Genomic DNA, 27,052 nt, shown 5'->3' with positions numbered 1-27,052 from the left:
GGGAAATGCGTGGTGTAGCAACATCGAGTCTCGTCCTCAACGGGTTAAAGGATGAAAAATTTGATGATTGAACAGCCTCCTTGTCCACTTTAAGACTGCTTTAAAAAAAGGATGGGGGAAAACCCAAGAATATAAACCATTGTGACCGTTTTTCTGAAGCACATTTCTACTCCTGTTAGGAGTCCCTGACTGTGCAGATGCTGAAATCAAACTCCATACTGAGCACAAACCGGAAATGTCATTCCCTACCACAGGTATGTTGCAAACTCCCCAGTGAAGTACATAGTATGTATCATTCATCAAACACGCAGCTCCCTTTTAAAGGACAAGTTCGCCTTCATTAACATAAGGATTGAGAGATAGTAGAACTCATGATTGAAAGTTTGAGGAAAATCGGACAATCCGTTCAAAAGTTATGAATTTTTGAAGTTTTTGTGCAGTCACCGCTGGATGAAAGACTACTGCAGTGCATGATGTCACATGCGTACAACAATATTTAAAAGGAAAATATAAAGAGAATTTCACAAAATTTCATCTTTTGAAAAAAGTACACATTCTTGACTCGTTACTGACATACTGATGTTATGGGTAATATCATTCCCATTGTCTTCAGAAAGAGGCAGGTCAAGTGCTCTTTTATTATGCGAAAAAAGTAAAAATATGTTGAATTTTCTTTACATTTTCTTTACACTGTTGTACTCATATGACATCACGAGCCTTAGTAGTCTCCTCATCCAGCGGTTCCAACACAAAAATTTTAAAAATTCATAACTTTTGCATTGATTGTCCAATTTTCCTCAAACTTTCACTGATGTGTTCTACTAATATTGCTGCATTCTCTCAATCCTACTAATATCATAATGAAGGTGAACTTGTCCTTTGATACACATCTTTGTGAGAGAATTTGCACAGTTTCTTGGAAGAAGTGGGCGAAAGGAGGTCGCGCTCTTCAATATTAATATATATTTTTAAAAAAATGGCAGCAAATATATTATAAAACCCCTCCTGTCTACAACTGGCGACAATACCTTGAAAAATTATGTTTGGTAAAAATGTGATAATAAGCTGCATTTAGAATTTGCTTTCATAAGTATGAATGCAGGAAACACACATGTTTCTAATCATGGATTCACTCACATTCTTATGGCAGTCTGAAAGGGCTCCTAGAGGCTCAGAGACAAGTGTGAATGCAGGACACGCTACAAAGGGATAGAACTCATATCCAACCTTCTTAATGGCCACAGTGGGCACAAAATCAACCATGATTCCTAAAACTCATGTTCACGTAACAGTAAATTATGTACCTTGAACAAAAAAAAAAAAAAGGTGGCAGGTGGAATACATTTAAACCCATCATTCTTTACTCATGGCCCAACAGAAATTAATGATGTAATAAGAAAATTCCCTTCTTCCACACCTCTCCGTTGGCAACTGAATCAATGAAATATGTGTATATCTTAACAGGTAATACATTGAATTTGACAACTCCCCTACCTGTAAAGGAAAAGCAGTATTAAAGCTTTGAATGTGAGGTTCAGGAGTGTATTGCATGAGAGAGTGATGCCATGCTCATAAAGAAATCAAAACACACTTACCATTCAGTATAGCTATCGTTTCCTTTCCTATTAACAGAAAGATATGAGCGTGTACACATGTATGACATTATTAACAACAATTTCTCAGCCCTCTTCTTTAATAGCTAGAAAGTACATTAAAGGGAGAATGGTGAAGCAGATCCTAATCAAGTGATTGGCAGAGAGTGTGCATATGACCAGGCATTTATATCGTCTAACATTAAATTCCGGTTACATCAGCACACTTCATGTCTCGATGCATGGTTGGTCTACGTGAATGGTAGTGATTTCACTATTTTGTTTTACCTGCAAAGATGGCTGCTGCTGAATTTTATCAAATGACAAGGATCTACTTTATAATATGATACACATCATTTGGTTACTGCACTGGCACAATTACCCACATTCAGTATCTTTGAAACAGTCCAAACACCCTCGGCTATCTTGGCTATCGTCTTGGGCAAGTTTTGTTCCAAAGGTTACCTTTTGTAGGTGACTCTTACTAATGCCCTTGCTGATGTGTATTATCTGTCTAGAGAAATTGAGTACCATCTGGCAAGGATTGTTCTTTTTTTGCTATATATAGGTACTACAGATACACCACTCATAAACACTATCACCATCTCAAAACTTCTCACCTACAAGTACATCATCTCTTTTTTTACCAGGTTGACACTCAATAGTGATACATCACTGGATGCAATCATGTATGGGACTTTAGTCCTAAACACAACTCTAGAGAGAAAGACCAGGGAGGTGACAGTGTAGATCACCGACGGAGATTTTACCTTGCTATAGAAACTGAAATCAATTCCTGGAAAGCAACAGCAATCACTCCACAAAAACTCTGACAACGAGGAAAAGCATCTGACACTTACACTCTTGATTGTTTTTTTTGTTTTTTTAATGTTTTACTTTTGATTTGCTGGAGTCACATTCTGGGGCATTTGTGATGTTGCATGTTTGCATTATATTGTATAAAGGGTTTAAATGCAAAAATCAATCTATCCATTTTTATCAACAGGAGATATTTGAGATTTAAGCTGTTGAAAAACAAAGAAAATAATCAAAGTATATAAGTGATCATTTTCATGATATCTTCAAGAATATTTGTTTTGTAACAAGTGCAGTACAATTGAATATATATATATATATATATATATATATATATATATATATATATATATATATTTGAATTTGTCACTGTCCATCACAAAACCAACAAAAAAAGTTGCATGCCCTGATTTTCTATAGGTGAAATACATGAATAGGTCAGCCTACATGTTAACAATCTTAAGCTGTTCATATTTTCTAAAAATGCAATTCTTCTTCTTAATCACTTTAAAGTTTGGGATCATAAAAAGAATGGGAAATTGTGCTTATAGCATTTTTTCTACTTTTTTGCAGACTAGTGTGACCAGGTGTACATCAGGGTATAAAAAGCTAGGCCACTTTTAATTTCTTTAAAAAACCTTTTCATACAGACTCTTCAATGTCTACTCTAATAACTTTTGAGAGGGTGGTGCTACTGCTTTGAAAGTTGATATTTAAAGTCATGGATAGAATGCATTAAATTAACCCACTGAGGATGGGCTGATTTTGCTACAACATGCATTTCCCATAGACACTGGCCCAAGCATACTCAGGACTCGTCCTCAGCCGGGGTTATCAGTAGAGCCTGCTCAATTTCAGCTTAATCTAATAATCCCTTTATTGTTGTTGGATACAGTTTTACATCCTGTTTTGGTCCTATTCATTGCACAGAGCGTGGCTTGGTAAGATTAAGTGCTTGAATAAACCCTAATACTTAACCCATGGAGGACGGTTTCGGAGCATACTTGGGCAGGTGTCTTTGGGAAATGCGTGTTGTAACAAAATCAGTCTGTCCTCAATGGGTTAATAAGAATCTCTTCTCTCAGTACACATTTTTCCTGAGCGAGCTTTCTTTCCAGTATCTACATACATGTACATGTAGGTTTAATAGGACAGTCCATTTGAATTGAGTTTTACATCATTTTAAAACTCAAGTCTGCTATTATAAAATCTGCTCTAAACTAGAAAATCCATATATCTATTGAATTTTTGTTGGTTTTGTGATACAGGATCATGTTTCGTAATGACCTCTATTTAAAAAAAGAAGAAAAGAAATGGCATTAGACTTCGGTTTTTGCATTCAAACTCTTCATACTGTTTCAATAAACCGGGGGGGGGGGGGGGGGGGGGGGGGGAGGTGGTGTTTCATAAAGCTGTTCATAAAGTTACAAACAAGTTACGAGCAACAGGTGATCAGTTCTTGTGCTGAATGATTGAAATTCTGAAAAGTATAGCACATCAGAACTGATCACCAGTCATTCTTAAGTCGTTCGTACGCTTACATGTACGAACAGCTTTATGAAACAGGGCCCTGACCTATCACAGATGTTCTAGACAAAACTGCAGGGAAGAGGTACTCACTCTTGGCACTGTCCACGCCCTCCTTGGAATCGCCCCCCTTGTGACCGTCCCCTCCACCGCCCTCCTGGTTTTCTCCATTCTGCCCCTCCTTGCCGTTGGTAGAATTCCTCAGGAAACCCTGGGTGCCGTTGACTATCACGTTGTCCACTTTCTTCTCCAGCTTGCCCAGTCTCTCCAGGATGCTATCTAGTAACACTGCCATGGTCTTTTTCAGGTCTGTGGGAGATGGACATTCAAACAGAAAAGTGGACAGACAGACAGGTAAAAGAAGAGAAATGGAAAGAAGCAGAAAAACAGAGAAGTTCAAATCCAAGATCACTGAATGTTTATTATCCATTTTTAGATCATTCACTACCAAAACATACACAAGTATCTTTGTTTGCATTACCACAGATAAGTACAGTGTACAGCTGTACACAACTTAGGTTTAATACATGTACAGGTTGTACATTGTATTCCAGTTTCTACTGACAACACAACGGTCACAGAGTTTTTGTATTAAAAAAAAATAATGATAAAAAAATACACCTTTAGTATCATACCATGCCTAGGCAACCTTTTCAACAAAAATTCATAATCCAAGAATTAAACCAAGTTCTGCTACATTTGTCTATGGATATCTTCCCCGAACCATTCAAAGCCTACAAGTATTAAATCTAAATTATGTAAAACTAATGAGGTATTAAATCCTTTCTACATCCTGTAGGCTGCAGCCTGTATGGGCACCTTCCAGACACTAGCCCATCTGTAGGTCTCATCAACAAGCACTGACCAAACAGCACATAGCTGTGTAATTAACGAGATAAATACTGCAGCTCACCAGGGTAACGGCACTTTAATGACCATCAGGCTCCTCTTAGAACGAAGCCCCAAAACTCCTCACATTTGTACATAAGTAAACCTATTGTATTGCATGCACACAGTTAACGGGAATTCCTTATTTCAATGTAATCACCTTCTGGAATCTGTACACTCACTACGTCCTCTTCACAATGACTCATCAAGGAATGATTTTCCTGGTATGGCCAGGGAGGTGCTACAGAGATGGAGTGGCAACTCTTCGTAATTCATGCAAACACATGTTTGGGTTCAAGGCATTACAATGGGATGTCTAGCATTCCATTACGCTTTGAAGTCATGCTCGGCACCGCTCTAGTTGCAAGACGAAGTTCGGAGACGAAGAACGCATTTCACCTTTCGTTGAATTACAAGCTTTATTTCCCCGCAAAATTTTAAATGAAATACTCGAATTGATTTAGAATAGTTTAGGAAAGAATTAAATATTATTAACATGTATTTCTAGTTTCTTCGTAATTCGCAAATCGAAAGGAAATGAAAATTAGGCCCTCTTAAAAACCTATTTTTTTTCTATAATGCGCACATTTCCGCATGTTAATTTTCTATCTGTTAATAAGGGGATATTTTGATCTTTCAAATAAAGTACTCCGTTAAAGCGTGTTCCAGCGTGTTTTTAAACTATTTGCTGTTAAAATTGTGAGTTTTACACTGTATTTTGATTCGCTGCTCCAATTCGAGGTACACAAATTCATTGTTGCCATCACATTGAAAGAGAGAGCGAATTGCAGTAGGAGCAAGTATTTCTAGATGTGAGAGCGCTAGTCCCGATTATTGATGCTCTCTTTTGTCAAAGCACATGGGTAACACCTGTAGTTGAACGCATAACTTCTCGGCGGTGCCGCGCATGACTTCAAAGGAGAGCTTTAGTTGCCTCTCCTTTTCTAGCACCTCCCTGGTATGGCATTGCAATTTGTTTCAGATGCATTTTTTATATGACTCCACTATACAAAATTTCTTGTGTTTAGCAGGTTTTTTTTTTTTTTTTTTTTTTTTTAAATACACGTAGGACTGTAATTGATCAAAGTATTTGCTAATCAAATTTGAGAAGTAAAATTATTCCCTGCTCATACATGTACATTATCAAACAACTTTTTGTATTTAAATTTGAGATTTTTTTTTTATGTTAAAGGGACTGTACAGTACTGGTTGAGGTGGGGATTCATGTTTTGAACATTCCTAAGTGAGATATTAATGAAAAGCCTCTTATGAAATATGAAAGAGCATGTAATTTTAAGAAGGATTCAACATTTATTTGACGAAAATTGGTTTTCAAATGGCTGAGATATCCAAAAAAGTGCTAATAATAAAAGGTGACATGCCACAACTTTATTAGGATCTCTTTGTTTCACCTTGTTTTTGGATATCTCAGCCATTTCAAAGCCGATTTTCATCAAATAAACTTTTGATACCCCTTAGAACTGCATGCTCTTTGACATCTCATCTATCTAGAGTGGTTTCTGAATATCTCGCAAAACGTTGAGTCCCGAGTATACTCGGGCAGGTGTCTATGGGAAATGTGTGTTGTACTTGTAGCAAAATCAGTCCGCCCTCAACGGGTTAAAAGCTAAATCCTCACCTCGACCAGAACTGTACACACCCTTTGAAATGAGAAATATGCATTTTTACTGCAAGTATACACTACAAAATGGACAATAAAACATTTCAAATGTAGTATAATGTGCACTGCCAAACTTTTTTACAATTTTATGTGTTTCACTTTTCACTTTAACCTTTGTTCAAATCAGGGGAAACTTATGATGCACAGTGATAGATATGATACCTTGTACACTGTACAAGTGCTACAACATATATTCTTGTTACTGTTTGGTAGCTTTAAGGAAGAATTTTATGGTTAGGAAATGTCATGTTGAGTATAGATGATCAAGATTACAGATATCTATAGATGCCCATGTAGGATTCTATACTGTAAGCATGCATCATTCCAAATTATAATTGAATGGTACTCAGGATTGAGTGGTGCAAGATTTTTATAGCATCTACAAGAACTTCTAAATGTATCACACTTTTGTACAGGGTACACACATGTACTTGTAACCAGCGTTGAGACAAGCAACTTTTCTATCCAATGCATGCAACAGTGTGCATATTATAGATCTACATTTTTACCAGCAAAGCAAGCATATGCATACAGGCCTAATTGCAGCAAATTATATATTGACAGTACTTTATTAATGTGATGCGGAAGTCAAAAGTTCAATTTGATACATTGTAAAGTCACGCAACACTTGTGCAGAAAAACAGGGTACAACTACAATCAAACATTTTTTACATGAATAAATTCTATCCCACACTCAGTAAGCAACTTGGACAATACAATCATCAGGCGTATCCCCACATAATGACATAACAACTCCTCCTACAATGAGCAAACCAATGAAATACAAAGACTCAAATGATGACAGGCTATGATTTTTGGTTTTCTTTGTTGTCATTGCTCATTGATGATACAATTTGTGCACAACCACAATGTACATTTTTTAACTTATTAAAGTTCGATTTACTCAGATGCACACTGTAGTACGGTATGTACACATTGTATGTGCACACTCTATGAAATTACATACCTGCCAACATTTCAAGATGAAATATCTTACTCGTGGATTGCAAAAATCTTATTTTATATGCAAACTGAAGTTAAAAATCTTACTTTCGGTCAAATCTTCAGAAAATACACATGAAAGGTACATGTATATAAATATCTAAATATTTTTCAAAAATCTGATTTCTCTGACAGAAAATCTGATTTTTCCATTTTTAACGTAAAAAATCTTACTGAATCTGATAAAATCTTACTAGTTGGCAAGTATGAAATTACACAAACTATGTGCACTTTTCATACTGAATTGACAATGCACGAGTACACAATAGGGGAGTATTGAAACCTACCATTTCAATAAAGATGAATCCTGTTCAAAATCTTTTAATTAGATTCTTGAAATATTTAGCAGCCATTCTATATTTTCCCCCATAATTCCCCCCCCCCATTTTGCGGAAATCAAGGTATTGTCACCATGCTAGCATTTAACCATTATACATAATGTGTACATATGTTGTACCAGATTGTACTGTGTATCACTCATCAATGACATCCTACAAAACAATGTATGCAAAAATTGAGTTTAGTCATAAATCCTGTCTCTGGAATGCATCTTTATGATGACTGGACGCACTTGTTTAACTACTGTTTTGTTTTTGTTTTTGTTTTTTTCAGAAAATGAAATCAAATGCTCTCAGTATAAAATACACAGTGTACATTAATTTATGGCTATGTACAAGGACAAGGTATTCAGTGTACAAAAAGAAGGATTTATGTGTAAAGAGTGAAATCTAAGAAATCACTTTCCATTGTATTCAAATGAGTGAACAACAAGGGTTCGGGCTGTAGGTGCCTGTTGCTTTGCATCACACATTAAAGGCATAATTTACCATTTTGAAGAAGAAACAAAAACCCCAATTCAGTACTTCAAAATAGTTCTAAAATGTGAGTGAAGGGTAGAAACAACCAATTGATGTAAAAAATTGAATCAGTTTAATCCATGTTTATTGTTACATCACACTGTAAATAAACAAAATGTAAACAATGTTATAATAAGAATGTTTCAAGACTAAACTGTCTACAGTTACGGTTTAATGAGAAAAATAGTGATATCTCCTTATATTTTAGGCTTTATTGCAAAATTATTACAAGGTAAGAAGTTTTGTGATACAAGTGACCTACTTTTATGCATCAAATGTGATATCTTGAACATTTTTTTTAAGTACTAATACACTGCTCCCAATGGTAAACGGTACCTTTAACTCTTAATGTGCCAGGCCCAAAACCCCTAACGTGCCAGGCCCAAAACCCCTAACGTGCCAGAGGTTTTTACCTAACGCCACAGAGGTTTTTACCTAACGCCAGAACGTTCCGAAACTGGACTGACAATGAAAATTAAAACCGCCATATCTCTGAAACTATTGACTGTTTTGAATTGAGTTCTACACAACATATATCAAGAAATGTTTGCTCTTTCGTGTCATGCAGTCAGTTTGCCACAGATCTGATTCTGAAATATTGCAGAAATAATTGATACATCCAAAAAAAATTAGAATTTTTTTGTGTAGTATGGAAAAAAAGAGTCAGTCGTGTTTTTTCTTCAATAGAACGCTCCCTTGACTCTGTGAGAAAGTTTTAGAGCAAGGTCTCCTCTTTCAAATGATAACAAAATTGCCTTCTAGAATTGTATGATTCCAAAGATACTAGCAGTTTATTTTGTCTTAGCAATTTCTCTTTCTGCCTCAGTAATTCATTCCCAAATCTGAGTCCTTTAGTCCCAGATCCCGTATTTGAAACTAAAGTAATTGTCCCGGGCCCTGGAACAGTGTCTTTTGTCTACCTGAGAAGGAAGAACCTGCTAATCCTCCTTTTGTCTATAAAAAGCTGACCGCGGGCGGGCGTACTCTATTGAAATCGGCAGGCCTTTGTCCGCGCGAAATTCCTATGCTAGCGTGGGGACGATTAGTGACGTTCACCAAAATGAAAGGATGAAAGACTTGACAGACGAACGAAAGCTGACTCTCTTTGAGGGACAAAATCAAAGCAGCTTCCCGCAGGACAGCATCCAAGTGGAACATTGCGAGTGGAACCGCAGACAGAGTCAATAGCATACACACGCGTGGTTTACCTATGAGACTTTTGATCCATACACATCTCGCAGAGAATGCGCCCGCTGCGGATTTTCCCGATGCGAAAAAAATACATCTAGCTGAAAAATCGTGTATTTACTCAAAATTTTCCAAAGTAAGCATGCTCATATTTTTAGTGGAAACGATGGCTATGCTAATCAGCTACCAGCACATATCATTGGCAGTTGCTTGGTGTAACACATTACGGTACCACAAGAATTTAAATGATCAATGCTTTTCTCGCTGTTCTTTGTCGCCAATTGGCGACCACGGCACGTCAGGACTAAGGTCACCGTTCGGCGACCATGGCACGTTAAGAGTTAAGGATAATGCACATTTAAATAGTGCAGCTACTGTGCAACTATCCATGCCTGAAGAACTTTGTCAGTCTTTACAGTTTTATGACAATGTCTACATGTTGATGTATATTGTAAAGTTTGCATTTTCCACTATTGTTTTGTGTCCATACACATGTATGCACAATTGAGTCACTTGAGTGTATGGTGTGCTGAATTACATGTAACACAGGGTTGTGTGGAGGGGTGGGGATATACCACTGGCATCCAATGCATTATAGTGAAATGGGACACGAACTTTTGTGTGCATATACATATGTAATTTCGCAAATCTTGGCTTTTGCAAAATTTGCGGAAGTTAAAATGCATATTATTCAATGGAAATTGTTGGTCTTACAGGAGGATGCCCTTTAGAGGCAGCAAGCGTCAAGCCCTCCCCCTGGCCCTACTCACATTCCCAAAATGATACATTGTAGCATTGAAAGCGATAACCCTCACCACCCCCCTCGCCCTCCCCCCCCCCCCAAAAAAAAAGAATGCGACATGAAAACGAACAGAATATAGAGAGATGCGTAGCAGACAAGACACTTAGTGTCAGACACTATTAAACTACTCTCTTGGTAATAAAACCTTTCTCCTCTATGTTTCTGTATTGCAGGTACTCAATTAAACTGTGTACAAAATTTTACGCTAATCTCAGAGTATCATGGGAAGATTCAACAGGGAATCAAACTTGTTACACTGGTCGACTAAAGATTTTCTTTCAAATCAGTGAATGAGCCTCACTTGCATAATTTCTCCCCTCATCAGGGGGGCATTTCATGAAGCGTTTTGTCGGATATTTCATCTGACAAAATGTTAAAAGCTACTGAAATCCATGCATCTGATTGGCTGAGGGCAAAATTTTGTCCGACAAGTTGTCGGACAAAATGCTTCATGAAATGCCCCCCCCCCCCCCCAGCTCGTCTGCGCTGAAAGTACCCCACTGTACATGCTGCAGTAGGCCTAAATGTTATGGCGCATGCAAAAATGGTCGCAAGACACTGTTGGCATGCTGACCTTCGCTTTTCACCTGGGAGTTTACCCACGATGCCTTTCTCACTGCAGCATCATGAGGGAATTCCCAGACCTAGCAACAGTTAAAGGACAAGTTCACCTTCATTAACATAAGGATTAAGAGAATGCAACAATATTAGTAGAACACATCAGTGAAAGTTTGAGGAAAATTGGACAATTGATGCAAAAGTTATGAATTTTTAAATCTTTTGTGTTGGAACCGCTGGATGAGGAGACTACTAAGGCTCGTGATGTCATATGAGTACAACAGTATAAAGAAAATGTAAAGAAAATTCAACATTATTTTCACTTTTTTCGCATAATAAAAGAGCACTTGACTTGCCTCTTTCTAAAGGCAATGAGAATAATATCACCCATAAGATATGTCAGTAATGAGTCAAGGGAATGTGTACTTTTTTCAAAAGATGAAATTTTGTGAAATTCTCTTTATATTTTCCTTATATTGTTGTACGCATGTGACATCATACACTGCAGTAGTCTTCTCATCCAGCGGTGACTGCACAAAAACCTCAAAAATTCATAACTTCTGAACGGATTGTCCGATTTTCCTCAAACTTTCAACGATGTGTTTTACTAATATTGCTACATTCTCTCAATCCTTATGTTAATGAAGGTGAACTTGTCCTTTAAGGAGTTTACGAGGGACGGTTCGAGGGTAACATATCTGAAAAGTCATCCAGCATTTTGCCTGGATTTCCCCTGTGAGATCTTTCGCACAACGAGATCTCCTACATGTAGGTTCACCTGAGTGCACTGGTGAAATTTTCTACAAGGGATCATGAAAGGGGTAGGGCCTAGTCCATACTCAGTAGTAGCAGGGAGGTGGAATATCTTCCCACCTCCCTGGTAGCAGAGTGTAGATACTGTGACAGAGTGCTAGTCTACGAAATTCAAACCTTTCACTCGCTCTGAGATGGACACTATCCACAGTGCAGCTTCAGGCTTGGGGAAAGCAGAAAACAATAAATGTGCATTTGAAGTTGTACAGCTCTGACACATCTTTGTATTTAAAAAAAATAATAATACCAGTAAAAAACAAATATGCAGTGAAATTAATTAATTACCATGCTGTACAAGTGGTACAATAAAGGCTTTAAAGTCAGACTAACATGCATGCTGGCCATTTGAAGGAGATTAGAGAAGTTGAACAAAATGGTTTCAAAGACAATAGGCCCATTTACACTTGCTTGGAAATATCGCGATTTTTCTGAAATCGCGGCATTTGGGTGCAAGTTGCTAAGCAACTACACCCAAACGCCCTCGAAACATCGCCAGAAAAATCGCCAGCCGGAGTGCGATTTTTTGAAACATCGTGAAGTTTGAGGCGAAGTTACACTTGTAGCGAGTGTAAACCCAAGCTGCAGAAATATCGCGATTTTTCATCACGTGACTTTCGGTATCGGATTGCACCAGGAGTTTACGCGCGCTCCCGATCCCTCTTTGGAACGTGTAGAGAGTACGTACATCGGTCACTGGCCAGAGTACTAAGTACACGGTACAGTGTACAGGTCTAAACGGCCGATCCTTGATCGGCTCGTGGTCTCTCACCTCACTCTCCCTGCCTGATGAAACTAGTACGTGAAAACTACTACTAGTAGCAAACCTGAAGTTCTCCAACCACGTATCATCACCCCATGACGACTTAACAAAATAATGTTCTCCCAGAAATGCGTTGATTGTGGGAGTGCCCATACTGCTCTCGATATACGTTGTTTGTGGAATACAGTAGTACGTAACAAGGGTGAGTTCTTGCTGTCGCCTGATATTATCAGTCCTAACTTCCAAGTCCTACTTCTCATGCACTTTCGTCATATCAGCGAAATTTCATGATCCTCCTGAATGCTGCTGTCATCAACTTTTCCATACTTAGATGAAGTTTTACACACCTAGTACGTATATATGTGATCTAATATTGCAAGCTATAAACCGTAAAGTAAACAGTCTCGAGAAGCACAAATTTATGTGTGCATCGGTTCATTGTACTGATAAAAAGCCCTGGCTCAACGTTCCAACCAGCTAGCTGTGATCAAAATATACTGTACTGCAGTGAAAACGAACAGAATAGCGCGCGCTTCCACTCAGCTACCATGTTGAAAAAAGAGGTAAATTACGCATGCGCACTACCGAAAAAAAAAATCGTGATGTTTCGTGAAGCTCAAACTTCGCATGCTTTTGCGCGAGTATAAACGGTGGAACGAAAATATCACGATTTTAAAAATTGCGATGTTAGTAAGTGTAAATGCGGCTAATTAGATGCATCTCTTTTAAATACTTTTGGGCCTTGGGGGTATCTATTAAAAGTAGGTCTTAATAGTTAAAATCAAAATTCCTCCAGCTCAGCTTTTGAATAATTAAGTGTCTGTGATGTACAGTACAAAGTATGCTTGTACAATTGCATCTTTACAAACGCAGTACAGTCTTCTGTTGTTGTTGCTGATGTTGTTTGAGTTTGAGTTTATTTGTTTAAGTTTTTTGGCATGCATTTTTATCAATTGAAAACAGAATCAACGAGCCATCATGCATAGCTTCAAACTGGTTACGCTGTACCTGTTGCGTGCATTTCACTACTGCTCATTACGTAATCTGGAAGGAGAGGGCAGTTGCCCTCAAATCTTTGTTTGTTTATTTGTTTGTTTCACTATTTTGCACCACCTGACAGTGTAAGCTGGAATTAATAATTTAGCACTTAGCTATATTTTTGCAGCGAACAGTAATACATTGTAGCAAACACTGCGTTTATTTAATGCTTTACAAACTTCCTAATCAGAAGATTTATAAAAAAGATTTACTGATTACCGGTGGTAATAATGTATTGTAGTGAAATGCCAAACAGGTAGTTGCCAAGACACTACTGTATAAATTTTATTATTTTTTTTTTTATAAAAGTCAGTTTAAAAGCCACTAAATCTCTTGGCAGAGTGAAAGCCAGAGCAAAAAATGAATATTATCCTAAAATTTGTGTGTACTACTGTAGACTCCCAAGAATTTGAAGGAGCCGTGTAAAGTGGGAGCATTATACAGCTGTAGGTAATACTTCACTTTTTTAACAAGTTTCATTTGGTGCAACCGTGTATAAAAATCATTAGGTTCTGCAGTCTGGCATGTCTCCGATTGGACCACTGGACCAATAACATAGTATGATTACACACAACACTGCTCCACTAAACTCTGGAATCAAATCCGGATCATTTGGATTCGGAAGCAGGGCACTACCCACTGAGCCAAATCACTGCCCAGCGAAATTACCCCCTCCCCCCATCAACATCATAAATCTGACACTATTCATCAAGTCTTGCTGAAACCTGATCTAAATATATCAGGGGTCGCACTTAACTTTTTTTTTTTTTAACTAGCCAGGCGGACTACTTAGAATCAGTTTTGACACTGTAGCAATATTTTGGCTAGCCAGATGGACTAGTAACTTCAGAATTTTATGATTTTTAGCTAGTCCGACGTGATTTCGGGTGGCCAATGGCCAGCGGACCATCGCCAATTTCGAACCCTGCATATTAGATTGCTTTTCATACAGCTGCTGAATTTCAACCGAATAAAACTGTTACGTTATTGTCCTTTCTATTAACCCGTTGAGGACAGAATGATTTTGCTGTAACAAATATTTCTCATAGACACCTGCTCGGCTTCTCTCGGGACATGCGAAGCTTTTGATATTATGACTATGAGCACACCAATACTACACTCACCATAACTTGAGTAGGACTCCGGTAAATTCTGTCCTCCGCCTTGCTCTTCCGCCAATGCCTTGACATAGCGCTTGCTCAGGTCCAAAATCTGTTCTTTGAGTTTCTCGCTCTCGGGGACGTCCGGCTCGGCGCGGAAGAGGGTGAAGGTGAACAGCGTGTACGTCCAGAGGAGCATCGTGAGGAACACGAAGACGCCGAAGCGGCGCGACAAGATGGGGGCAGGTACAAGACATCTTTTGTTTCTGGCTTGATTTCTCATACTTCTCACAGTCTGAAGAGCACACCGGAAGAGGGGTGCTGTACTACCTTCTCAGCGTCAATGGGAATCTCTGACCTGCCGGCTGCACTTTCTTACACATGCTCACATTTCTTTCAAAAGCACTTCATCCCAAGTATCACCTTTGGTAACACATTTTGGTTGCATGGAAACCTACGAGTACTATTAAAGTAGATCAAGACACAGAAAACTTAAAGATCTTTCTTTTACTAGTGGCTTTTATATTATCCTCCAGGTGTGAGAGAAAAAGGGTATTGTCACCTTTTCAATCTATCATAATAATGATAAAATGAAGGAAAATCCAAGAAAAACAAGTGCCATGGCACCCTGCCTTAAATCATTTCTTAATACCCTTGTGATAGTGTTGCACAGATTTACAGTGATCTTTAATAAAGGAATGCAGTGGACTAGATGAGGAAAGAAGAAGTGTGACCTGTCACTTTCTCTGAAATCCACTAATGGCTGGTGACTGATGATTTAGGGAGCTATCTTGGCTGCAACCAAATTCAGCACGAGATTTAACAGAGAAGTAAGTGATGTGGCGGTGAGCTGGTTTTAGCCACAGGCCTTGCTCAACACCTCGGCATGTGGCGTTTCTTGGGCCAGATAAGATCCTTGGCTGTGTTACCCGTACTCCCAGGACAATTCGTATGATGTGTTGCGCTACTCCAAGCGTTTGCCCTGATTTCAAACCTCTCTTTCTTGTGGAAAGCTAGATCAGATGGTTAGCATCTCCCCATATCCATTCTGGGCAAATCTGTTTAAAAAAAGAACAAATAAACAAAACACACACAGGCATTAATAACGAATAAAGCCAACCACAAAACAAAAAACTAGAAATCTATGAAATAAATACAAATGATGGGAAAGTCAAAAGCATCACACATTTAGTATCTTGTCAAGAGAACAAGAACATCGCTTGGAAAAGTAAGGAAAATGTGCAAAGTACATGATTTTCTTGCTCACAGGATTCTCTTCTTGAGAAGAATGGCTTTTATAAAATAAATTACCAGTACTTGATCTTGCTGCACAAGTCTATCATCCAGCCCAAGTTGTGCCGTATCACTTGATAGAGGTTGATCAGGTACAGTGTCTTCTTAATCCTTCAATCACTGGACATGTTATGATCTTAACCCGTTGAGGACGAGTCCCGAGTATATTCGGGCAGGTGTCTATGGGAAACGCGTGTTGTAGCAAAATCAAACCGTCCTCAACGGGTTAAACACCCATCCGTGCCTCCCATAACACATGCACACGAAACATCGCATTCACTGACACTGCTATGTACACTGTATGCATGCACTTTTATACAGTACAAATGTAGGCTACAGTTAAAGTGGGCATTTTTGTGGTTAGGAAATTTTTGCACATTTCGCACAACCTGAAGCTACATTTGTAGCGTGTAAATAAAAAGGGTATGTGAATATTTTTGGATGCCATATGTTCCAGTAGTTAATATCCTGATTCCGCAGAATGAAAAACATGCGAAATTCATCTTACCCCGTCGAGTGTAAAAAAATTACTCACACGAAAATATCCACTTTTACAATACTTCTTCTTCGGCAATCAGCATCCTTAACCCGTTGAGGATGGGCTGATTTTGCTACACAATGCATTTTCCATTAGACTCATGCCCGAGTATACATTACGCTTGTACTTGGGACTCATCCTCAATGGGTTTATATAATCCAGAAGCATGCAATACTGGTAGAATTAAACAGACTAGAACCTAAAATATGATGCACATTCTGATTTTGATACACAGGTGACTAATCCTGAATGCCCAACTATACTGCTCTGCTGTGCATTGATAATTCAATGAATACCAACTGCTCATGTGTGCATGCACCATCTACACTGAAAACAGTGTATTGTAGACTGATAAATCTGCCTCTTGTTCGGTGGCCTCTTGTGTACGGATTGGTAATTAACACAGTCTGCGCGGCTGCGCCTGCTGACTGTATTATTGGTGCCAATCCATACATTTAACAAGAGGCCACAGAAAAAGAGACACATTTATCTGTCTAGAGACAGTGGAGCGCCCCTGGCCCTGGGCTGGGTAAACCTTGTAAGGGCTCGCTTGTATAGACAGGACTGTAGTAGGTTACGATATGCAGTAGTGCTATACCTTGTATGTACGGTACTTTGTTATCACTCTATGCTATCACATGTTTGTATGCTGCCCATGTATGAAGGCTGATGTATGGAAGGAAACGACACAGGTGAATAGGACGGTCCACGAATGGCTGGGCATTTAAGCTGTGGTTTTGGGATCGGAGCCCTGAATAAAGGTTGCATTTGTGGGATGTTGCCCATTTATATAATGTTTGAAATCTAGTTATTTTCTGTGTGGATTCTGAACCCTTTCAACCTTACCACATATTGATATCATTTGTGACCCACCAAAACAAAAGGATCCTAAAGTCGCTGACAGCTGAGCCGAGAAAATCGAGTTTAAAGTCAGATCATCAGAATTGGTCACAAAGATCAAATTTCTGTTTTTGGCAGATTTTTGTAGTCTAATGTCTCATCTATCATCTGCCGAATTTTTGCAGCTAAATGATCAAAGAAAAGGCAAGAAATAAGCGTTTTTCTGGGCCATGATTTTCTGACTTTCAACGGAACAGAAATGTGTCTGAAGAATTGGATTTAGCGCCGCAGCTTGACTCCGCCCCTAGCAACGAGGGAGTGATCTTATTAACTGGTCAGTGCGTGGCATCCTGGTTACTGATTGGCCATGAGTAGACCGCTGGAGCTAAGCTTGAATGAACATCGCAGAGGTTGCTAGGAACATACCTTATAAGTTCTATTGTCAAAAGGTCGAAATGTCTTGCTTCCCCTCGATCATGATAGTGTCGGAGGGAAAGCTTTGAACTTGAAGGCGGTTTTCTCTAAACGCTGATTTCCTACACAATTCGATATGCGCTAATAAAATCATCGATATATTTGCAACCGAGTACTTTTATGAGTTGTGTTATACATAAAATTAAAGTGGAATAATAAGGGAATAATGTCATGCCATTTCCAGAAAATTGTCCTCCCCCGACTTTCGGATCCTTTTGTTGTAGCGGGTCACGTTTAATTTACTGCTTCAGTGCCTGTGCATGCATACGCCACCCACTGCAGTTTCACCTCAAGTTCAACACGATTGAGTCTAGGCCTAGGGGCCTACCCTCAAAATGTACACACAGCTACAAGTTATTACATTTCACTTCTGCCAGACCGTGACAATTCAGATGCAAGTAGGTGTCAGCCTAGTTTAGTTAGAATCCCAAGTGTTTGAGTTTAGGTTGTGAAATATTTGCCCAATTAATTTTGAGAACTAGGTCTAGACTAGGTCCATTTATTAGACGTTTCTACAATGTATTTATGTACCTCGGCCATCAAAACTTCAAAATAAATGGCAACTTACAGCAATAATGAAAGATTCAAATGCAAAGCGAAATAAGGTAATTAAAGGTTCATCACTATTCATGATGTAGTTTCTTTAATAGATCCTATTATTAGGTCTTATGATGTACTCTTACGTCGTAGATCCTCGTACTGACCAGTGTGTACAAAGGCTTCGGGTGGTAACGGTGCAAAACTGCACAGATCTACCGGTACGAGGTAGACAGTCGGTAAACACTGCTTTCTTCAAGAAACCATTCTATTTCTAACAGTTGTTAGACACTCTCCTCGAGATCTGTATTGAATGGCTCTCGTCTTGAATAAACAAAAAATAAACAGATACAAGTCTGAATACGTACCTAGAAGTGTGTCTCCGCCCTGTGGTGACAGTATCTAGAAATGTTTTTCTCCGGATAGTAATTGTAGATATGATCACGGCAAGAAAATTGTACTGATCCACAAATCGTTCACTGCCCGTACTCTCCCTAACGTTACACTGCTAGTGGTCGTTGTCCTTACAGCTACAGTACAATGCATCACCCATTCACATCCCCACTGCATGCTAGCCTGCCTGCACTGAAGCCATCAATAGCGCTAGCCAGGAGACTTCCGTGCTAGCTGCTCGCTCGTCCGTACCTGCGTCGTCGTCCGTACTTTTACAGCACACAGATTGTACCCCTCTAAAATCTCTGTGACCCTTGTCCCCTCCTATACTCGAACAGCCGGGTTCAGTGTATGCCGATCTGTAAGTGTAGGCACACATTATGCACTTTTCTTTTTATTTCTTCAATTTTAAGAAAGAACTTCGGGGGTGGGGGCTCCCCGTGCGCCTCCTTTGATCTGGCACTCTAAATATTTATGCTCAATTTACAATAACATTTTACAACAATCATGTTTCGAGTCCAAATAGACCAACTTCACTTCAATCCTCCTGTTTATTTCATTTTACTTTATGCAGGGCTCCACACTAACTTTTTTGTTTGGTGGCCCGATGGGGGCCACCAAAATCGTCACTTTCAAATTTTTGGTGGCCCGAGAGAAAAATTTGGTGGCCTGAAAAAAACAATAAAACACATCAAAAGTCCTGTTTTTTTTTAATGAGTCAAATATAAAGAAAGAATAAATTGGAAGTTGGACATATCCTCTCATAAACCTCAACAAACTCGCAACACTCGCTCTCAGGCACTCATTCAGTCCTTTCCATCCATCCTTTAAAGAAATTTAACTGCTAATTTCCGGCGCAAAAAGTTACGAATTTATTGACATACTTTTCAAAAAATTTTGGTGGCCCAAGGCGGGCCACCAAATTTGCCCTTTTTTTTGAAAGTTGGTGGCCCAACTTTCATTTTTGGTGGCCCCGGGCCACCGGGCCACCGTTAGTGTCGAGCCCTGCTTTATTGGAGGGTATATGATATATTGTCGTTCTACTCTCTAATCATTCATTTTAGTTTTAATTGATCCTCGCCCTAAGGGCAGACTACAATTTTCAACATACTCATGACTGCAAATAATGTTACAGATACTATCCAGACATGAAATGTGAGAAAAAAAAAACTAAATGAGAAATAGGCAAAGTCGTCCTAAATCAAAAGAAAAAATGATAAATGATAAGTTGCAACCAGAAAGACTGCATTTTCATTTCTTTATATTCTACATTTTATAAAGAGCTTATTTCTGCCTTGTCTTTGCACACTTGCACATAGTGATGCTAAAATAAAGTGGATAAATTAGGGCCCTATTTTGACGAGCATTGCTTTTTAGCTTCCCCTCCATTTTCAACACTTACAACATTATTTAGTAAATTATGATATGCATCAAGCTTCACAATGTGTGTTTGTATTATATTTTGACATAGGGCCTACCATGTAGAAAATGTATAAGGCTACGCACGGATTTGAGCGTTTTTGCTTGAAGTGTTTTAACAATTATATTCTTTGTTGAAAATGATAATAGATGCATATTATTGTGAGTGATGTAGAGGAAGACAACTTGCTCTTTGAGAAAATAATATTCACTCACAAAAAGTATGTAGAATATAGAATGTAATTTTTTTTTTTAAATTTGGTGTGGATCCTTTTCGTTAAATAAAAGAGATTCACATTTTGTTCATGGTACTGGCAGTCAGAATCTACTTCACTGCACGAGTGCAGTCAAGAATTCAATGGGGAAAAAACTTTGTAAACAAATCTATTCTTTCAGATAAGTTGGTTTCCTTGGTTAAAAGAACGAAAGGCTCATTACATATGTATCTTATACACCCCAATGCTGCATGACAACCATGCCTAAGCAGCGTTTAGCCCATCATGATATAATGAATAAAGATCTTTCAGTGTTTTTTAATTTAATTGTTCAGCGGACGGGTAGTCCGGTGTATGTTCTAGGCAACCTACCCAAACCAAACACTTTGCAAATAAAGACAAATACATCTATGTTTTAAAAGACTGTTTTTTTTTTCTTTGTGGTGTCGTGTACGAAAAAAAAAAACAGTCTTTTAAAACATTTTTTGAAACGACATATTTGAGCATGCGCAACTGATGACGTAATTTCGCCAAAAATAAACAAACATAACCATTTCTACTGCGACTTGTCCTCAAAAACCTCTTCAATGAACCACTGGGGCACAAACTAGTGTCACTGGCAGTGAGCAGCTCGCGCCACTATCTTCTGACTTGGAAGAGTGTCTTTGACCGAGGTGCCGAAAGACATTTTAGTAACCGGTTGGTCCATGGTTGGACGCGTGATTGCCAAAAGGGGGCGTCATATCATAATTGGTTTGACAAACATCGGCCAACACGCAGCAATGTTCTTGGATATCCGATTTCATCAGTCTTGATTCGACATGAGTGGAATGCGCCCGGTGTTGTTGTGTTGTTGTTTTTTAAAGAACAACAGAACAATGTAAACACAAAGACATGTGAACAATATATAACGCCTATTGCGTGTAAGGAGTCCACTTGTAATACCATTGGCCATGTTCTCTTACCGACGATAAAATGAATATTTAAAGCATTGTAAATCAGACACTTAATCACGTGCAACATAGTAAACGCAAGAGACTGTCACCGAATACAATGAATTCACATTGGATGGCAGCCACAAGGATAAGAAAAAAAAATGCACGGATCACAAACTAGGCCTATGTTGCGACACATTCCGACATCTTTGGACATGGTGTGATCATTCAGCAAGCAGTGCTTGTTCCACCAATTATTTCACACTTTTCTTTGTCTTTCTCTATTAAGTGGAAAAATGAACAAAGAAAATGGGATTCCAGCGGGATTCGAACCCGAGACATTCGGATTGCTAGCCCGGTGCTCTACCGACTGAGCTATAGAAAGCGCTAGTACAGTGTTCGTTCATATTGTAACGGACCTAAGTTTTGGTTCCTCCATCAATTTACACAATGATATAAACCTCGTGTTGTAGATTCGCCCTAGCATTGCATTTATTATTATTTTTTTTTTTAATCAATAACGATTTTCTTATGTCTTGAATAACTGTAATCCGATGATTTTGATTTTGTTTATAAATTGACGTGTATTGTACTTGGTTTGTTGTGAAACATGAGAAACAATCAAATTGAATTGAATAAAATCAAAATAAATTGAATTGAATTAAATTAAATTAAATTAAATTAAATTAAATCAAATTAAATTCCGAGGGTAATAATCTTTTCAAAAAATTTGTTTTGATTGTTCTAACGCGGGTCTTTCTACATCCTGGAACCATCATTCATTGTTGTGACATTAGTAACGAAAATGTCTGCAATGAGACCCAGGCCTGGCATGGTAATACGCAATGATAAGTGCCTATCATTGATATAGGGCCTGGCCTACTATCACTGACTAGCGCCGGCGCGTCAGACGAATACTATAATATCGGATGAAATCCGGAAGAAGCACCAGAAATAGATTGCCCCCCTCCCCACCCCTCGCCCCAGGCCCTCCCCTCCCCACTTTTAATATTGCGGCGCCGCGACCTTGCTGACCGCAATGTACGTGTCATCATTAAAGAGGTTATACTCACTACCTTTCATTCTGTTATGAAGTGTTCGATCGCGCTCGAAACGAGTTCTCTTAATTTTTTTGTTAATTTGAGATATTTGCGATTACAGCTGCTAAACAGATATAAGAGATAATGAGAAAATATGGGATATTTTCATCATAAATTAAAGAGTATTGAATTGAATAACTGAAACTGCACTGGTCTTGCACTCGAGACACAGTGAACAGTTCCAGCACGTTAATTTTCATATTTCACTTGACATCAAAATACATCCAAAACAAGAATACAAACCAAGCAAAATACAAAATATGTTACAAGTCGGGTCATGAACAGAAAGTGTGTCAGCCAACGGCGTAAATCCATACTGAGGAGTGGGGGGGGGGGGGGGGGATGGTCACCATCACCACGATTACAAGCCCATAACCGGACCGGCGCAGCCTTTTTTTTTTTTTTTTTTTTTTTTGGGGGGGGGGGGGGGGGGGGGAGAAGCTTTGTGCCCCCTCCCCCCCCCCCACACACACACTTTACAGGGATCGGATGGCCCACTCTTTTGCATGAAATATAAAGTGGGAGAAAAGAGGCAGCAACAACATAAAGACTTTTTGTTCTTGTTGCTTTTTTTTTTTTTTTGCTTGTCAGACGACTTTCGGCGGAAAATCAGACCTTAAAAGTATGAAAACATTTTTTTTTTTTTTTGAAATATCTGTGAGAGGGAGCGGAACGACCGAACGGGGGAAGGGTGTGTATGGGGAGGGGGGGTATCCCTCTCCCACACGAGGACGATTTTGCATTTTCAGACCTGAAATTCAACGATCTGGTGCTCACTTGTGGTGAAAATTTTGTTTTCTTTTCTTTAAAAAAAACAATAAGAAAATGAAATATTCACAATATATTATTGAATGGCAAAATCGTGGTATTTCAGCCTTTGCTGTGCGACATCACTGTGAAGGCCTACTAAATAATGGGGCCTATCATCGGCGTAGACAGGATTTGATCTTATAGGAGGAGCGGTTATGTGAGGGAACGAATCAAGCGAGGGGGAGGGCATGGTAGGGGGGTTTCCCCCTCCTACGGTGAAATGTCTTTGCGTTGAAAATTTTGACATTGACAGTCCAAAACTGCCGTTTGTAGCTATATTTTCGCTTTGGAAATTAAGGGGGCGCACCGGGTGAAAACTGCTGGCAATTACTGGCAGCAACATCAGGAGAATGGCATAGCGATTAAATGCGAGCGAGCGGAGCGAGCGAGCATGAAAATTTTAACATTTTAAGACAGTCTAAAAACTGCCGTTTGTAGCTATACTTTTTCGCTTTGGAAATTAAGGGGGGGGGGGGCCGCATCAGGCGCAACTGCTGGCAATTACTGGCAACAACATCAGGAGAATGGCATAGCAGTTAAATGCGAGCGAGCGGGGCGAGCGAGCTTGAAAATTTTGACATTTTACAGTCCAAAGACTGCCGTTTGTGGCTGTATTTTTTCGCTTTGGAAATTATGGGGGCACACCGGGCGCAACTGCCGGCAATCGGGCAGCAACATCAGAATGGCATAACGATTAAATGCGAGCGAGCGAAGCGAATGAGCTTGACAATTTTGACATTTTCCAGTCCCAAAAACTGTCGTTTGTGGCTGTATTTTTTCGCTTTGGAAATTAAGGGGGCGCACCGGGCAAAAACTGTTGGCAATTACTGGCAGCAACATCAGGAGAATGGCATAATGATTAAATGCGAGCGAGCGAAGCGAGCGAGCTTCAAAATTTTGACATTGACAGTCCAAAAACTGCCGTTTGTAGCTATATTTTCGCTTTGGAAATTAAGGGGGCGCACCGGGCGAAAACTGCTGGCAATTACTGGCAGCAACATCAGGAGAATGGAATGATAATTAAATGCGAGCGAGCGAAGCGAGCGAGCTTCAAAATTTGACATTTTACAGTTCCCAAACTGCCGTTTGTAGCTATATTTTTCGCTTTGGAAATTAAGGGGGCGCACCTGCTCACAATTACTGGCAGCAACATCAGGAGAATGGCATAGCGATTAAATGCGAGCGAGCGGAGCGAGCGAGCTTGAACATTTTGACATTTTACAGTCTAAAAACTGCCGTTTGTAGCTATACTTTTTCGCTTTGGAAATTTAGGGGGCACACCGAGTGCAACTGCCGGCAATTACTGGCAGCAACATCAGGAGAATGACATAGCGGTTAAATGCGAGCGAGCGGAGCGAGCGAGCTTGAAAATTTTGACATTTTACAGTCCAAAGACTGCCGTTTGTGGCTGTATTTTTTCGCTTTGGAAATTGAGGGGGCACACCGGGCGCAACTGCCGGCAATTACTGGCAGCAACATCAGGAGAATGGCATACTGATTAAATGCTAGCGAGCGAAGCGAGTGAGCTTGAAAATTTTGACATTTTCCAGTCCTAAAAACTGTCGTTTGTAGCTATATTTTCGCTTTGGAAATGAAGGGGGCGCACCGGGTGCACCTGCTGTCAATCTCTGGCAGCAACATCAGGAGAATAGCATAGCGGTTAAAGGGAAGATAAACCCCAGAACAATGTGGATTGAGTGAAAGCAGCAACAATAGTAGAACACATCAGTGAAAGTTTGAAGAAAATCGGACAATCGATGCAAAAGTTATGAATTTTTAAAGTTTTGGTGTTGGAACCGCTGGATGAGGAGACTACTAGAGGTTATGACGTATGAGTGGACTACAATATCAAGAAAATATAAAGAAAATACTACAAAAATCCATTTTCCATGAAAATTACAAATTCCATCAACTTGATATTGACATATGTTAAGGGTAGCAATTATTCCCCCTGCTTTCTGAAAGCGGTTGGTCCACTGCTCTTTCATAATTCTAGAAAAGTGAATTTTTGTTGAATATCCTTTCTATTTTCTTTGTATTGTTGTCCACTCATACGTCATATCCTCTAGTAGTCTCCTCATCCAGCGGTTCCAACACCAAAACTTTAAAAATTCATAACTTTTGCATCGATTGTCCGATTTTTCTCAAACTTTTACTGATGTGTTCTACTAATGTTGCTGCTTTCACTCAATCCACATTGCTCTTTGGGTTTACCTTCCCTTTAAATGCGAGCGAGCGGAGCGAGCAAGCTTTAAAATTTTAAAATTTAACAGCCGTTTGTAGCTATATTTTTCGCTTTTGTTTGTCCCACTTTTATTTGAGAACCATCCCCCCCCCCCATCGACGCCTCTTTACATATTAGGTTGCTTTTGTTAAGTGAAAGATCTGCTGCACACTCTTTGATAAATTAGGGAATATACGTCTATGTCAAAAGTGTACAAAGTTTATCCCTTATCCTGGTATAGCGGACCTTTTGCATGTTCATGATTGCAATACAACGATCTGGTGCATAGTTCTGGCGATATTTGGACAATTTTCCATTAAGAAAGTTCGAGATTTGTCCTCATCTCGGGAATTGCTTGGGGGATAAATGATTTGTCTGTCTAAACACTTCCTTTGGGGCGGGTGCAAATGCACCTTTGCCCCCCAGAGATTCGACGTCCCTGATCTTCCTTGGTTATGCCCATAGATGTATCCTGACTGAGTCATCAGTCACTGTCGTTTCTCAGGAATGATTCAGGAAATGGTGGGGATTCAATTATGGCGATAAAGTTGTTGTAATTGTTTGTTTGTTGTTTTCGTACATATTTTGCAGATGGTCCCCAGTTACTCGCGTCATAGCATGTTTACATGTAGACCTATACTATTTGACGTTGTCAATGCCCGAGCCATACCATTACAGTGTATGTCGATGTTATTTCTTCGCGAGCGAGCGAAGCGAGCGAGCGCTTGAGAAAAGTATACATTTTCCTATAAGATAGAATACTGTTCAGCTCTGTTACCTGTCTGAAGGCCGGCGTACAAACGTCATGCAATATGCCAAAATTGATACAATCAACATTTCTGCTTCCTCCATTTTTTCCCCTCAAAATTCAGGGGGGGATGATTGTACAGGCCATCCCCCCCTCCTCCATTTCAGGGGGGATATATCCCCCCCCCATCCCCCCCGGGATTTACGCCATGGTGTCAGCATGCATAATGTACATAAGACAATTCTCTCAGTATAACTTGTGAAATATGATGGAACCGCAAAAGCAAAGCTTGTAAACGCAGGTTCCATGAAAAAAATACCGGTGTAAATTTGCTATGCAATCAATAGAGATAGGACACAAAGTATAATGACGAAACGATATGAAAGCTAAAATATCAAAGTACAAGGGAAAAGGAAATAAAAGAGAAGAAAAAGAAAAAGTGGAAAAAAGAAAAACAAGAACCCAAAGAATAAGAACTGAGTGAAAATATGGCATAAAGATACACAAGTATATACGCGCACGTTATCTATGATCAACTTCATAATGAGTTCAAAATGTTAATACAGGTACGGATGCAGTGATTATATAATGGGAGCATAAACCAGAAATGTACATTGAATGAGAATACTGCGCATATAACAATAATGATAATAATAATAATTGATATGATTTATATAGCTCCAAATCCACTCTGCAGAGTGCTCTAGGCGCGGAAGGAAGAGAAAGTGAAGGAGATAAAGACATACAAATATCAAATACATGTAATGAATAATCAAATTGAGGCTTTAAACAAGCGAGTTCTTAAATATAACGTATTGATTATATATATAATATATACTATATGATATATATATGTATATATTATATATATAAAACATATTAATCAAAATATGTTGTTGTGTTT

General features: G+C 39.1%; 1 protein-coding gene across 1 annotated transcript in view; it reads right to left on the bottom strand.

Moving 5' to 3' along the window:
- LOC140245020 (alpha-1,6-mannosylglycoprotein 6-beta-N-acetylglucosaminyltransferase A-like) overlaps positions 1-14,908 on the bottom strand; it is a 106,018-nt gene extending 91,110 nt beyond the window's left edge. Inside the window, exons 1-3 of the mRNA XM_072324610.1 lie at positions 14,647-14,908; positions 4,029-4,244; positions 1,596-1,622 (exon numbers count right to left, since the gene is read on the bottom strand). Of these exons, the coding sequence (XP_072180711.1) occupies positions 1,596-1,622; positions 4,029-4,244; positions 14,647-14,905 (502 nt within the window). The 5' untranslated portion in view covers positions 14,906-14,908. The remainder of the gene's footprint in view (positions 1-1,595; positions 1,623-4,028; positions 4,245-14,646) is intronic.
- Positions 14,909-27,052: the final 12,144 nt, after the last annotated feature.

This window comes from Diadema setosum, chromosome 22 (genome assembly GCF_964275005.1).
Source record: "Diadema setosum chromosome 22, eeDiaSeto1, whole genome shotgun sequence".
NCBI lineage: Eukaryota > Metazoa > Echinodermata > Echinoidea > Diadematoida > Diadematidae > Diadema > Diadema setosum.
The sequence above is the reverse complement of the archived record's forward strand: the minus strand, read 5'-3'. Positions and strand labels throughout refer to the sequence as shown.